This window comes from Scomber japonicus, chromosome 17 (genome assembly GCF_027409825.1).
Source record: "Scomber japonicus isolate fScoJap1 chromosome 17, fScoJap1.pri, whole genome shotgun sequence".
Taxonomy (NCBI): Eukaryota; Metazoa; Chordata; class Actinopteri; order Scombriformes; family Scombridae; genus Scomber; species Scomber japonicus.
Window position 1 is genome coordinate 17,393,844 of NC_070594.1, and position 14,216 is coordinate 17,408,059.

General features: G+C 39.3%; 2 protein-coding genes across 2 annotated transcripts; one reads left to right on the forward strand and one right to left on the reverse strand.

Annotated features, from left to right (window-relative positions):
* Positions 1–958: 958 nt before the first annotated feature.
* Positions 959–10,013, forward strand: lin9 (lin-9 DREAM MuvB core complex component). The gene is made up of 15 exons (XM_053336839.1): positions 959–1,010; positions 1,895–1,927; positions 2,359–2,450; positions 3,338–3,451; positions 4,631–4,761; positions 5,105–5,230; positions 5,344–5,501; positions 6,701–6,834; positions 7,038–7,166; positions 7,640–7,741; positions 7,840–7,920; positions 8,017–8,142; positions 8,320–8,502; positions 8,717–8,814; positions 8,989–10,013. The coding sequence occupies exons 1-15, from the start codon at positions 980–982 to the stop codon at positions 9,092–9,094; spliced, it is 1,644 nt and encodes a 547-aa protein (XP_053192814.1). The 5' UTR covers positions 959–979; the 3' UTR covers positions 9,095–10,013.
* A 165-nt stretch (positions 10,014–10,178) lies between these two features.
* Positions 10,179–11,698, reverse strand: mixl1 (Mix paired-like homeobox). The gene is made up of 4 exons (XM_053336688.1): positions 11,653–11,698; positions 11,254–11,474; positions 10,996–11,116; positions 10,179–10,756 (listed from the first exon to the last, which is right to left on the reverse strand). The coding sequence occupies exons 1-4, from the start codon at positions 11,696–11,698 to the stop codon at positions 10,179–10,181; spliced, it is 966 nt and encodes a 321-aa protein (XP_053192663.1).
* Positions 11,699–14,216: the final 2,518 nt, after the last annotated feature.

The following is a 14,216-nucleotide window of genomic DNA, read 5'->3' on the forward strand; positions in this document are numbered from 1 at the left end:
ATGTATGTAGGCCAAAATCAGAAATCCAAAATGTGCTTCAAAGGGTTTGTTAAATAAGCACACGACATCCAATTTCTTCATTTGGATAAGAAAAAAAAACAAGACATGTTCCCATCTACTGTTTGGGAACTGTTATTACCGTAAATATTTTTTTTTCATCAAGTCTACAAATTTAGTGGACTGGATTAGTGGTAATGTGGTTTTCTATGATTCCTCCTGAATGCAAAATTAAGTTTTTCTTCTTGTTCCTTCAGTTGGATATTTGAACTTTACCGTGCAGAATGATTTATGTGCAGAGTTTGAAGATTGTTTTAACCTTTATCTGTTGAAAGTGGAAAGTTTCTCTGTGCTTGCTGGAAATCTGACTATAAGAGGTCAGCCTATTAGTTTGATTTGTGACATTACAAATAGTGTGATATGGAAACTTGAGGCCTCCAGTGCACAAACACTGAGAAAGGATTTAACAGGGAAGTGGGAGACATCTTGTGTTCAGTAGTTACATTTCTGAAATTGAATATATCTGCATATTCATAGATTCTGCGTTTTTAATGAGGGAGAATGACCAGATTTAATTTGAAAGGTTAAAATGTGGTGTTGAAAAACCATATCAGATTCATATTATTGTCCCAAGCAGAGTATTAATACATATCCGGAGGGAAACTTAAAGCTCTGACACCCCCTTCCACCAGAATGTGAGAGAAATGAAACCTGCAGCACAGTAATTGAAGTGCTATATGAAACAATGGGAGGATATAGTGATTCAGTTTTACAAGCATTCCCCTCAACGTTCAGAACGAAAAAGTTGGATATTAGTTAAGTAAATGTAATGGTTAATGCGAATAAATAACACTTAGTGACTCCCTACACTCCGTTTAGGCAAATTAAAGAATCTTTATTTCTCAAATCGCCCTCCAGTTAACGTCCCGACCCAGAATGCAGTTTGACAAGGTCTTTGAAAAAGCGGCGCGGCTAGTTCAAGATGGCGGAGATGGACCAGCTGTTAGACGAGAGTGAGTAACAACACAAATTCAAGGAGTTTTGCATTGCAAACACGAAACCGTCTGGTGGTGGTGAAATACATATTTGGTTATAAATTACCACTGTTGTTTGTGTAATGAATATTGCAAGTTTTTGGGCAGAGTTCATAAAGTTATTTTTAGACGCAAAAAGATGTGACCGGTCTGTCCAAGTCAGCTAACGCTTGTTAGCGGCTAACGGCGGCTAATGTTGGAGTTGAGCAAGTTACTTCAGCTCAACTGGGTAAACAAATAACGTTAGCTTAGCAACGAGCTAACGTCTGCTAACCTTAGGTCATTTCAGTAACAACAAAAGGGCTGCCACAATGCCTCTACTGTCTAAAACACACACGATAGCTGCTAGCTGCCAGTTTGGCTTCTCATAGTTTATTTCAGTCTTTCGTGTAACCCGCCACATAATTATATTTATCGTTAGTTAGCGCTGGTTAACGTTACACGGTAACGCGATGTCTATCAATTTGACATGGTGCTAAAGAGAAACCGACTGAGTTAACCGGCCGGTAACGTTAACAGCTTGAATAAGATGTCCCACTCGATGTGAACGTAAGTAATGCAACCAAATGTAGTGTAAGGTTAGCATGTTTAGCGCATTTCTTCCATATGATCTGTCCAGCTGATGCATGACAGCTCAAACTGGAGGTATAGGCCTAACTCACTGCGCTAGCTACTGTATATCTTACTCAAGTTACCTGGCTGGCTAATGTTTAAAGGACACTCTCATAGACGTTTTAGTCGGGTTGCTCAAATAAATGCATTACATTGAGTTTAAACTTAACAGGTCAGCTTTCATATGGCCGTATATGTGTGTTTACCTAATGCCACTAATGTAACCCAATGTGTCATCTCCTCTCCTTTAGGCTCTTCAGCAGAGGCACTTGTCAGTCTAAAAGGTATGTGGGCGGTTTTGTTATCTATGTTCCTCTACTATTGATCTTGGTGCTGTTTAAGTACACTGAGAGCTACTGGAAACTGTCAAATATGTATGTCTAAACATAGTTTACCAAAGAACATGGTGCTGATTTCTGTTTAAATGTTGTTTAGTATATGCATTTTGTTGACCATTTAAAGTAGTCACAAATGTTAAGTCCTTCATTGGATTACACCCCCTCTATGACCCTCTATAATGACAAACACACACTAACAACCCACACTTTATTACATTTGTGACTAACAACATCCAGGACACTGTAGAAATAATATCCTGGATCTTCTTTGATCTGCACATAGTTTTAATTCTGATGTTTGCGGTATTTTTCACAGGGGTCTTATATTTGTTGCTGTCCTCACACCATCTTGAATATATGCATTGGTTTTCCTACAGAAGGCAGTTTGTCCAACACTCTGAATGAAAAGAACAGCTTCCCAAGAGCTCACAACACCAGGGGACGACATTCCTCCCTCACAATGGACACGGTAAGAGACATGCTGACAGTTCAGTGCCAGGATTAAAACTTGAAAAGGTAAAAGCAATACAGGAGCTTCAGTGACACATAACATTATGAATGGGGAGCTTTTGTTGAGACAGTAATTAAAGACCCCACTAACGCATTACAGTCCAGTACTGCAACAACAACACAAACCTTGCCTTCATAAAAAAGATGATACAGTGGAATCAATTCAACTCATAAACAGTCTAAACAAAAATTCAATTAATAATAATGGTCAAGGTAGGATTTGATGTACAGGTATTGTATTTCATTTCATCGTTATAGTGATTGTGTTCACCCTGTGCTACATCACTAAGATGAAAATGAGACTATGTGGTCAGTTTTGGGGAGAAAAAACACCTTTCAGCCACATCTAGTTTATATTAGTCTTGGTTATACATGTTGACTCTTTTGAGGCCATCACTAATTTGAAGCACTGAATGAAAGAAGCCGATGTTTTCATGTAAATGAATTGGTGTATTTGCAGTGTTTAATCTTCAAATCACTGTAGAAACATGATGGGCTTTCTCAAATCTTAAGTTTTAAATGAAACTGTCTGTTACTCTGTAATTAAACAGTTGTTGGATATGGAAGTGCTACTCTTCAGATTGAGTCACTGTAGATTATATGGCCACCGTTAAGATTTTCCTTTTCAGATGTGCAGATGTTTTGAAAAATATGTATAATTTTCACATATAATCGTAGCCCACTGTGCTCATCTAAATGTTGTTCTAATATTTTCTCTAGTGGTGTCTAAATCTTCTTTATATGCATTTAAACCAGTTTAAAGTAACACATTAATGCTGCAAAGATAGATTTGTTAAAGCTTTTTTGTCATTATTCATAAATTCTAGTCCACATTTGTCCTTCCAGCCCACACGGAGCTCAAAGAGGAGTCGTTTGTTTCGGGAGGAAGATGAGCAGCCACAGCAGCGTCTCCCCTCCAGATCCCCTCGGAGGAGCCAGAGAGTCACCACCACACCACAGGTAAAAAAAACTGTTCACCATCAAAGTATTACATAGTGAAAATATTGAATAATTTGTCTCCTCCCACTCTCCCTCTTGGAGGGAGGTGTGAAAAGTGTGGGGAGATGATATTTGACAGACCCTACAACATTATTTCATAGAGTTTGTTCTGGTCCCAGAAGTCACCTTGTTATTGTGTGAGCTGTACGAGGTTGTGGGTGCTTTACTGGAAGTATTCAAACGTGGAAGTGAATTTAACAGAGTTTACCTGTGTGGCAGATTTGTCACTGCTTATCTATCCTTTGGTTGACACAGGTATAAAATGGTAATAATTAGTTTATGTAACCTACTCTAGACAGAATAGAGCTCCTGATTGGGACCAGATCTGATATTTAGCATTTAATTACATTCTTGTTAGTCATTCATCACAATACAGCAGATTATGCTACTGTTATCTCCATGTGAATTATCTTTGTTGTGCAACAGCTTGATTGCCTTTTATTGTGTATATTTATTCTGTCCACCAAACTGACTGCATCTTCACTCCTCCCCTGCAGGATAAATTGTATTTACCTGTCAGTCACTAGCCATAGTGTCTGTGTCAGCATTTACCATAGGGGATTTATTATAAGGTTAAAAACACATCAAATGTGATGCAGCTGCCAGTCACTGTAATAGATTTGACACTTTTATACAGAAAATGAATTGGAGGCAACAGCTACCTCTAGCTGGTAGCATTCTGTGTGTTTTTCTACTGATGGTTTGCTAGTGGAAAGCTTTTAATGTCAACTAGCAACAGCATTGAGTGTTCTGTTGGGATCAGCAGCAGTAGCTTAATACAGCAATAACAGCTTTAATGTCACAGCAAAGCCGAGTGTATCAGAAAATAATGAGGCTGCCAATTTGTTAGATGAACATTTGTAAGCCTTTTTAATAGTGGTGCTTTGTGGCTAGAAATCTGCTCAAGCACACATGTCAAGTCACTCAGTCAAGTCACTTGGTGGTGATTTTACAGCTTTGATGTGGACCCAATAAGTAACTGATTGGCCTTAGTAGCAGGAAACAACATATCATGTCATAGTGGGAGAGTAAATGAGAATTTCTTATACAACTAAGGGATAAATGTTACTTGACCAGAGGCATTTGTTCTATTATTTTTCAGAAAGGAGGGGGGACTGACTTGTTTTTATTTCTTTGCAGAAGTTTTCTAATGTGGTGACGCCTGATAAGAAGGCATCCCAGAAAATAGGGCTGAGATTAAGAAACCTTCTAAAGCTACCCAAAGCTCACAAATGGTGCATCTATGAATGGTTCTACTCCAACATTGACAGGTAAAGTCTCACTTTCAGCTTCAGAGGACAATAATTCATTGCACAAAATGCAAGATGGAGGAAATTAGGCTGCCTACACACACTTGATCTGAGCTCAGCTCACCACTTGGCTGAATGCACACTCAAAGCCAGGAGATAATTAGAGCTAGTACATTACACATCATCATGTAATCTTATCCTCTTTTATACAAGAACTGTTAAATTAATCCAGAAAAAAGCCCTTACTATGAAACTGACACTTTTTTGTTCAAGCTTTTTGATCATCTGTAATTGCAATCTTTTGTCACACAATGTTTTGTCATCTATTTACCCCCTTTATAAAGACCTTTATTTTCTCTTCCAGACCTCTGTTTGAGGGTGACAATGAATTCTGCCTGTGTCTCAAGGAGTCTTTCCCCAACCTGAAGACAAGAAAGCTGACAAGAGTTGAGTGGGGAACAATCAGAAGACTGATGGGGAAACCCAGACGGTATGCTGCGATCTTTATGCTTTTACTCAACACTTTCATTCATCATGTTTATCTTTATTTTTCTCTGATCTTTCTTAGTGTGTGAAGCTATGTTCTATTTTTGCCCCATCCAGATGTTCATCAGCGTTCTTTGCTGAAGAGCGGACAGCACTGAGACAGAAGAGGCAGAAGATGCGCCTGCTGCAGCAAAGAAAACTGTCTGACGTGTCGACTTGCAAAGACCTTCCTGATGAAATCCCCCTCCCACTCATCATAGGAACCAAAGTCACTGGTAAGATGACTGATATGAACATACAATACTGTCAGCAGTTGGGAATTATTATTGTACTCCAATGATCCCTGTTTTTAGTATTTGACTGATGTCTTCTTAGCAAGGGAAACTTTAGGATCATTTTCAGCTGTGCTAGAACATAGCTGGAGGGGTTGTAGTGTCAGTCACCTGGTCAGTTAATCCTGACAAAATATCTTGATGACTATTAGATGGATTCAGATGGAATTTTCATATATGCGTATATTCATATACATTTTCCTATAACACCATTGTCACATTTAACTTACACTTTGTCCAATAATTTGGTTTAAGACCAAATATCTGTATAAATTGCATTCCCATCTGCCTCAGTTGTACTTTGTGTTTAGTTCTAATTAATTGATTTTAACATGCTTAGACACTGCTTATAGCTCAAAGCCACTGCTGTGCTGAAGTTCTGTCCCACAGTTAGGGTTGGGTATTTGAACCGATACCAGTCCTGGAACTGGAAACCGCTGTTCGATATCGGTACTAAACGTTACTTCATTTCGGCACTAAACTTTAAATCTGCAACACCTGAAGTATCAACCCAAAAAGTCCCAAAGTTCTTACTTTAAATGTTTTTGCCTATTTATTTTGAATATTTTTGAACACAATATAAACGTATGGAAGTATGAACACATAAAAATAGACTATAATTATCAAACACAAGTATACACAGTACAATGTGTATTGAAATGTTAGTGGTACCTGTCCAGCAAAGATAAAGATAAATTTAACACGCACACAAAATTAAACTAAAGAATAAAGATATAAATATAATATAAAGAGTGCAATTATTAGAGAGAAAATGTTTATCATATTTCTTCTAAACATATTTATTCATGTCTTTCTGTTGTTAGCACTGATTTCCTGCAATGCATCTGTGCGCTATTATAGCCAAATGCCATCACTGGTCACGGACGGTATTGCACCTATGAGCATGGAATAAAAAAAACTGACAAACAGGGACACAACATCCCGTTCTGGCATGTGCCCAACTCCTTCGTTCCGCTCCAGAATGATGAGTCTGAATGTACCGAAATTTGGCACAGTTTGATTTGACGTCAATCAATACTCAGTAGTACCGACCTCAGTACCCAACCCTACTCACAGTGCTCCTAGCATGGTTTTCCTGTTATTTAATGGACTCTAAATGGTGTGTCTGTGCTTCTTAACAGCTCGACTCCGAGGCGTCCATGATGGGTTGTTCACAGGGCAGATCGATGCAGTTGACACCAGTGCTGCCACCTATCGTGTCACTTTTGACCGCAGTGGCCTGGGAACACACACTGTGCCTGACTATGAAGTCCTAGTAAGACATTGCCATGTCATTCATATCTTATAATTTTGGGTTGTAACATCTTAAGTTTGTTTTTTTTAACATTTGTACCATATACAAATTATAATGCAGTACAACTATAAATGATGAAACAGAAGTTACTAAAATACAAAGATGTACAATATCTGTAAGAATTCACATGACACTTTTTTAAGCATGTGGTGATTGTTTTACAGAGCAATGAGCCCAATGAGACCATGCCCATTTCAGCCTTTGCCCAGAAACACCGGACAACACGCTACATGCAGAACCTAATGACTCCGCCAAGAGGGCCCTACCCGTCCGCTACCACTCCTGTCCTCATGGTACTGTGACCCTACATTTAGTGACAAATGTACATGTGCTGTGTTGTCACAACCTGGTTGTGAGTAGGTTTATCTAGCTTCTTGTGGAGCAGCCAGTCATTTTGAGAAGAGTTTAGTTCTAAATATCTCATACATTTAGACCATAAACATAGGCATGCAAAAGAATATTTAGATATGCAAATCAATGGTGGGATTTACTATCGTCATACAAAAAGCTTGGATTGGTAGGCTTGGATATTTTTTATTAGAAAATCTTTTGTAACCTTGATTCTTGTGTTTTCTACTACACCTGGACACTTTCTGTCCCAATGTCAACAACTGATTCAGTGTGAGCCTCAGTTCCTCAGGAAATGCATAAGAAGATATTGAGGAAATGACAGGACATCAGTGTTTATGTAGTGAGCTTCCCACTGCAACTAGAAAACTTGCACATCTCTTAGTTAAATGACTCCATTGTCCATTTTAAATGACAGGACAATGACCCTCTTATCAACCAGTCACCATGGAGGAGTAAACTGACCGGTGCTGACGGAGATACTCTGGGAGGATTTCCTGTCAAGTTCCTGGTTCAAGTGGTAAATATTTCCTGTCAAACTGAATAGCAAAAGCTGACATCCAAAAAGTTTTATCTGTGGGTTCTAACAAAACTTTTCTTTTTTTTTTTGTTACCTAGACAAGGCTGTCCAAGATCCTCATGATCAAGAAAGAGCACATCAAGCACTTAAAAGAAATGAACACTGAGGCAGAGAAACTGGTACAATCAACACACCTCTTTAAAAATAATGCATGTGAACACATAAGATGCATACATCAAGCTTAACTCAAACTACATGTGTGTTTTTGTGTGCAGAAGTCCTACTCCATGCCTATTGACCTAGACTTCCAGAAGCGTTATGCTACAACTGTGCTTGAGCTCGAACAGCTCAATAAAGATCTCAACAAGGTGCTCCATGAGGTTCAGCAGTTCTGCTGTGAGGTAAGACACCATGGACTATTGCCCCTAAAGCTAAATACAGTCAAGTATGCTCACCTGCAGTGTTTTATGAACCCTTTTGGCATCTCACTTTGTTGTCCACCTTGAAAAAATGATGCAATGAAGCCTTGTTTAAGATATGAATCATATATGATATGAAACTGCTATGCATCTGTTCAGCTCGCTCCAGATCAGGGCATGGTTCCAGCCGACCATCCTACAGAGCTGCGGCGGCGGTGTGAAGATGAGGCCCAGCAGATGGTGCAGCAGACTAACTCCCTGAAGGATGGACAGCAGAGTGTGACGAACCCCAGCCTCACACACCTCATCTCCCGCCTCACTGCTCTGCTGCTACAGATCAAGGTAAATGACGTACAAACACTGAGCTGCTGTCAGCTTTCAGTCCTGCCAAAAAAATATCCCTACATATGTCTGGTTTCTCTCTAGTTTTCTGTCCATTTTGCAACATATTTATGGCACAAATCATTACACCAATTTCTTAATAAGTGTGATGTAAACTTTCTTTAAAAAGTACAAAAAAATTCAATAATTTTGTAATACTTTGCTGCTGTTTCAGTGTTTGGCAGATGGGGGAGACCTGAACTCATTTGAGTTCAAATCTCTAACAGACTCCCTTAATGACATCAAAGCATCGATTGATCCCTCCAACCTCAGGTAAATGACCCTGCAAGTGTTTTTATCCACACTTCTGTTGGTACGATTCAAACCAGAACTTTGTGACTTATTCATAGTTTAGTGTTTGTTTTAATAGCAATCCAGATTTTTCCTGTTATTGTCCTAGTCAGCTACATTATTAATCATCACTTTTTCTTCTCCATATTTATATAGTTGCTTCCAGAACAATGTTGAGATCCATGTGGCACACATCCAGAGCGGCCTTAGTCAGCTGGGCAATCTGCACGCATTTGCTGCCAACAACACCAATGCAGTCTGAGCACGTTATCCTCACCTGGCGCAGGTGCACGCACACAGTAAAATCGTCTCTTGAGATGGTGCTTTCACCTGAACTGTCAAAAGACTGAAATCAAAAGCCCACGTGGATGTCGAGGACCACCACCACCACCATGCAGTCTGCATTTGGATGTCCCGGTGAAAAGGCTCAGTTCTGCCCAGCTTCCTGAAGCTCAGTGCTGATGGAAGAGAGGATGTCATAAGTGTTTTACCCACCAATTTTATTGTATGAAAATGTTTGTGCACCCAATTGAACACAAACCTGAAAGAGTCTTTCACTATTGCCACAAATCCACATCTCCAACCTCTCAATGATTATTTATGGGTTTCATGTGCCAAACATCGATTCTTACAGTTTTTATAGTCCATATTTATTTATTTTTTGAGTAGGTGTGTATGGTTTTGAAACAATATTTTGCTATCTCTAAAGTTTCCCCCTGTAAGTGTTGTGTTCTGTTGCTCCACTGATGGTAAGCACAGGGGAGGCTAAAGAATGTTTTATAAAGTTGTTTATTGTAGATAATTGTACAATATCTCTGATTATTAGGACTGTCGTCGACATTTCTGCTGTGTATTCAGAAATGGCTTTTGTAATTTTGTGTGCACTGAAAAGAGATTTTGGTATTTTTATAAAAGGAGAACTCTGGGGTTTTGATGCCTTTTACTCCCTAAGATGATCTTAGCATTTCCACATTTGGCATGGCTGTTGCTGCAACCCTCAAATCCCCCTTTTCCCCACCCCTCCACAATAAGCCTGCATCACTGATGTAAACCTAAAAGTCCAAGTCAACAGTTTTTTCCAAGAGAATCTCCTTTTTCAGTTTTGTAAAGTTGTATATGAGAGTGCCTCTGGGCAATTGTATATAAATGTTCTTGTCTTTTTATATTAAACATAATATTGCAAAGCAGTATTTGGTCTTCTACTTTTTAGTCTTTATTTACAAATAAGGTTCAAATTAAACCAACAATTTATCATTTTACAATAAATAATATTTTATCCACACAAAGATCTGTATACCAGCTCTTCTAATACATGTAGCTTTCTTAATATCACTTCTTATCATACATCACATAAAACCACCAAAGCCAGCCATGGCCTCAGTTTCCCAGTCAGAGTCTGAATCAGTAAAGTCCTGTCCCTCAGTGGTGTGGATCGGAGAGAAGTGACTGAACCTGTCCCCTGTGGCCCTCATTTGTGGGTACTGGATTTGGCACCCAGTATCCTTTGGTGATGACCGGCTGAAGTTATTCTGGCTTGGAATGGGAGGGATCACCACTTTCATCTCTGGTCCAATGGTCTTGTTAGGTGGGAAATTGTCATATTCCACCAGGACCTTTGAACCCTGGTTGCCAGTGATGGAGGCTTGGACATGGGGCTGATGCTCGTTCTCCTTTGGATACAGATGGACGTTACAGCAAGGGACGTTAACGCTCAGTTCGTGGCACTGCATCTGCTCGGGCTTCACTCTGGTTCCCTCTTTGTCATAGATGCAGGAGACAGGTGTGTGTTCGTAGCTGCTGGGTTTGGTTGGTAGACTGGTCCTGTGTGTGTCTTCTGTGTTTTGGTGCATTGTTGGTCTGACACTGTCCTCTAGCCCAAATCCTCCTAACCTGTGTGCCTCACCACCATGCTGGTTGTCATAAACTGAAAGAAAAAGCAAGAACAGAATTAATTTAACATTAATACCCGTAGCTGTGTTTCATATAATATATACGTTTTTCAAGCAATGACTTTAAATCAGGTGTAGGGAAGATTTTTCAATAATAAACTGCCATATTCATTATCAAATGTGACTTAAATGGAAAGACTACACTTGATGTGCGTAAAAACTACAACTAAGCAGCTCCGCTTTATGCCAGTGAAAACATGGCTGTAATAATCACCTTTCTCGGGGCCCATTCTGCTCTGGAGCTGGCTGAAGCCTGAGGGCGGGTTGGGGACCTTCATGGACACTGATGAACCAACTTGACGACGAGACTTTGCTCTTCTGTTTTGGAACCACACCTGAAATTTGGGGGCAATAAAAGAAAAGCGTAAATAGCAATGTTACAAAAGCGAGGTTGAGGTTATCAAATGGCTTATTCAAATAATCATAGCACAGTTATGGATTAACTAATGTGGCATTTAAAAGTGGACATTACCTGAATTCTGGACTCTGGCAGCCCAGTCAGAGCCTCCAGTCTCTCTCGCAGATAGATGTCAGGATATTTAGTGTCTGAGTAAACTTTCTCCAGCACCTCGATTTGCTGCTGAGTGAAGTTGGTCCTCTTTCTCCTGTGGGTCAGTATTGCCACACATTTATCCGCCCTCGGTACAGAGTTTGCAGTGTTGAAGTAGTTTGTAACATCCGATGCTCCGTAATCTGGAAACAAACACAGATTATTTAGTTGACAACCCAGAAATGAAACTGGATTTGTGCGTAAATTACGCACAGAGGTTTGTTTTTTCTGTGACCAGGTTATTGCAAGTTTATCAACGCAAGTTCAGCCAGTGAAAGTTGCAGAGATTAAGTAGGGATCCCAGTATTATCAGCCACCAACCTGAGTTCACCATGCTGTTCTTTTGCAGAGCCCCTTCGTGATACATCTGGAAGGGATTCAGATCTCCGACACGCAGATTCCCATGAACAGCAGACATGATCCTCAACGTCCTATTTCCAGCAACAGACTGAGTTTGAGACCTGTGCGCAATGCTGGACTTAAATCCCCCTGTGATCAAAGGCGATGCTGTGTGGATGTGTGAATGGGGCAGCCATCAGTGCCGGCTGGCACTGCAGCAGCCGTGCAGCAACTTCAGACGTCTGCAGGCCAGCAGAGGTGTGAAGCTGTCACACCTTGAACGGTGGAGCGGCCGTAGGTCTCTTTTAAAGGGATTTTAATGGAATCTGCATGCTCAATACACATTGACAGAGAAAACATTTATCCGCTTTGGAATGCATGAACCAATAATGTACCTGTAACCTTCAAAGAGAGACCGTCGGAAACTGCTATTTCCTCAACGGGTCAGAGGCTCAGAGGGGCTGCAGTTTGTTGTCTGATAATAACAGAAATAAATACAAAATTCCTCTGTTCCTAATGATCTATTTGGTTAGTGATAGTTAAAAAAGGTTATTACAAAATTGACAGAGAAAAAACAACCTACTATACTGCATATGCTTATACAGCATGGACACTTCTATGTACAGGGATATGCTTTGTGCATATGTAATACTGTATATTTGATCATGCGTATTTGTTTCTTATATGTTTTCAAAATAAGTATAGTCTATCATTAAATAGATTTTAAATAAAATAAAAAAAGACTTATTCACAATGTATTAGTCTAACCAGATTACCTTTTCTCTGTGTGGCTTTATATGATTTTACATTGTTGTAAATGTTTGCTTTTTTGATACTGTATCTCTCACTCAGGATTAAATGTCAAAGAAAAATGTTCAAATCTTCTGAGCTCTGCCCCTCAGATCTGATGTGTGTAGGAAATGCTTCCTGTCCCCTTTTCAGTGATAACCATTATATCTCAATACACAAACCTCAGTTCAAACACACTCCGGCTTGGTCACTTGTTATTGAATTGGTCATTTGATTCAGGGGAGATTAAGTCAAGAGGTCAAGCAGCACTACAGACAGACTAATTTGTTCCCATTTATTTGGATAAGCAGGGAATTACATGTGATGGCCATATCTTAATAACAATCCAAATTGATATGGAATAATTATATTGTCAGTGGTGTTTACATCCCGAAATAAATAAATTACATTTTGGGTGTGGGTTCACATAGTTACATAGTTAGAAACTGAAAACAGACTTTTAACCACATTCCCATTCATAAGATTTATGGATTCCAGCTGTAACTGAGTTTAAATCATTGTGAAGTAGGTTGGATTTGTGGGTAAATATGTTTAAAAGCCAGTTATGCTCCTTAAAGAGACCTTAGTTTTAGTAAATTTCTTGTTCATCTTTGTGGGAAATTTACAGGGTAGCCATGGTGTCATTTCACATCAACGACAGCGCTTATTGATCTCTGTACCTTGACACATGCAGCATTGTTCAGGTAGGATGTGCTTGTTGGTGGAGTCATTCACAGTTCACAGGTTGCTTTGTCTGGTGGCCCTAATTGGGTATTGCCTGTGTGCACAGACCAGATTGCTATGCTAAAATCAGGCTGTTGAAGTTCCTGATCCTTTGTAATGGGGCAGGTCTTCTGAGAGATATTCAATGATCATGAAATGGACATAATCTTCATATACATTCCTTTTTGGCTGGCTGATATATCAGTATTATCAATATCATGATTTGGGACTGGATATCTTCGCTCTCTTAGATTTTGGATATCATAATATTGTGATATGGCATAAGTGCTGACTTTTCCTGCTTTTAAAGGCTGCATTATGGTAAAATTATGTAATTGTCTGAACTTACCAGACTGTTCTAGCTGTTATTGCTCTTATGCTGCTATTATTTTCCTTTACTCGATAAGTCATTATATCCACGCCAAAAGTCATCAAATCATCAACAAAATATTGACGCAATATTGAGATATTTGGTCGTGATATTTGATTTCATCCATATTGCCCAGCTCTACATTTTCACAAAGCTTTTCAGTCATAGCCTACAAAAACTAGGAATTCAGCTTTGCAAGTGCAGAACATTATTTGGCACCTTTGCATTTTGTGTTTGTATTGACTTTTTGCTCTTGGCAGCTCATAATAGATATTTTCTAAATTGATTAATGCATATATTGCAGTTTGCAGGCTGTACTGTCAAACATCAAACAGTAAAAACACTTGTGGATTTGTACTGGCCATCTCCAGCAGGCAGCTGCCTCTGTAGACACAAACATAAGAATATTGACACCTTTCAAAGGCTGACCACTATTTAACCTAAAGTTTAACCTGGCCACTATACATTTAACAGACAGGTAATTCATCCTCACAACTTTGCATCGATATGTTAAAATCTCAGCTGTCTTGTGGGCCTTTGAGTTCAGTCTTTGTGTATTTGATTTGACTTGTTTCATAGAGCTGCATTAATAGCTTCCTAAAAAAATATGCTCAGTGTGTAAAGCTGCGGAAATATTATCAAAACTATTGGTAGAGTGTAATGA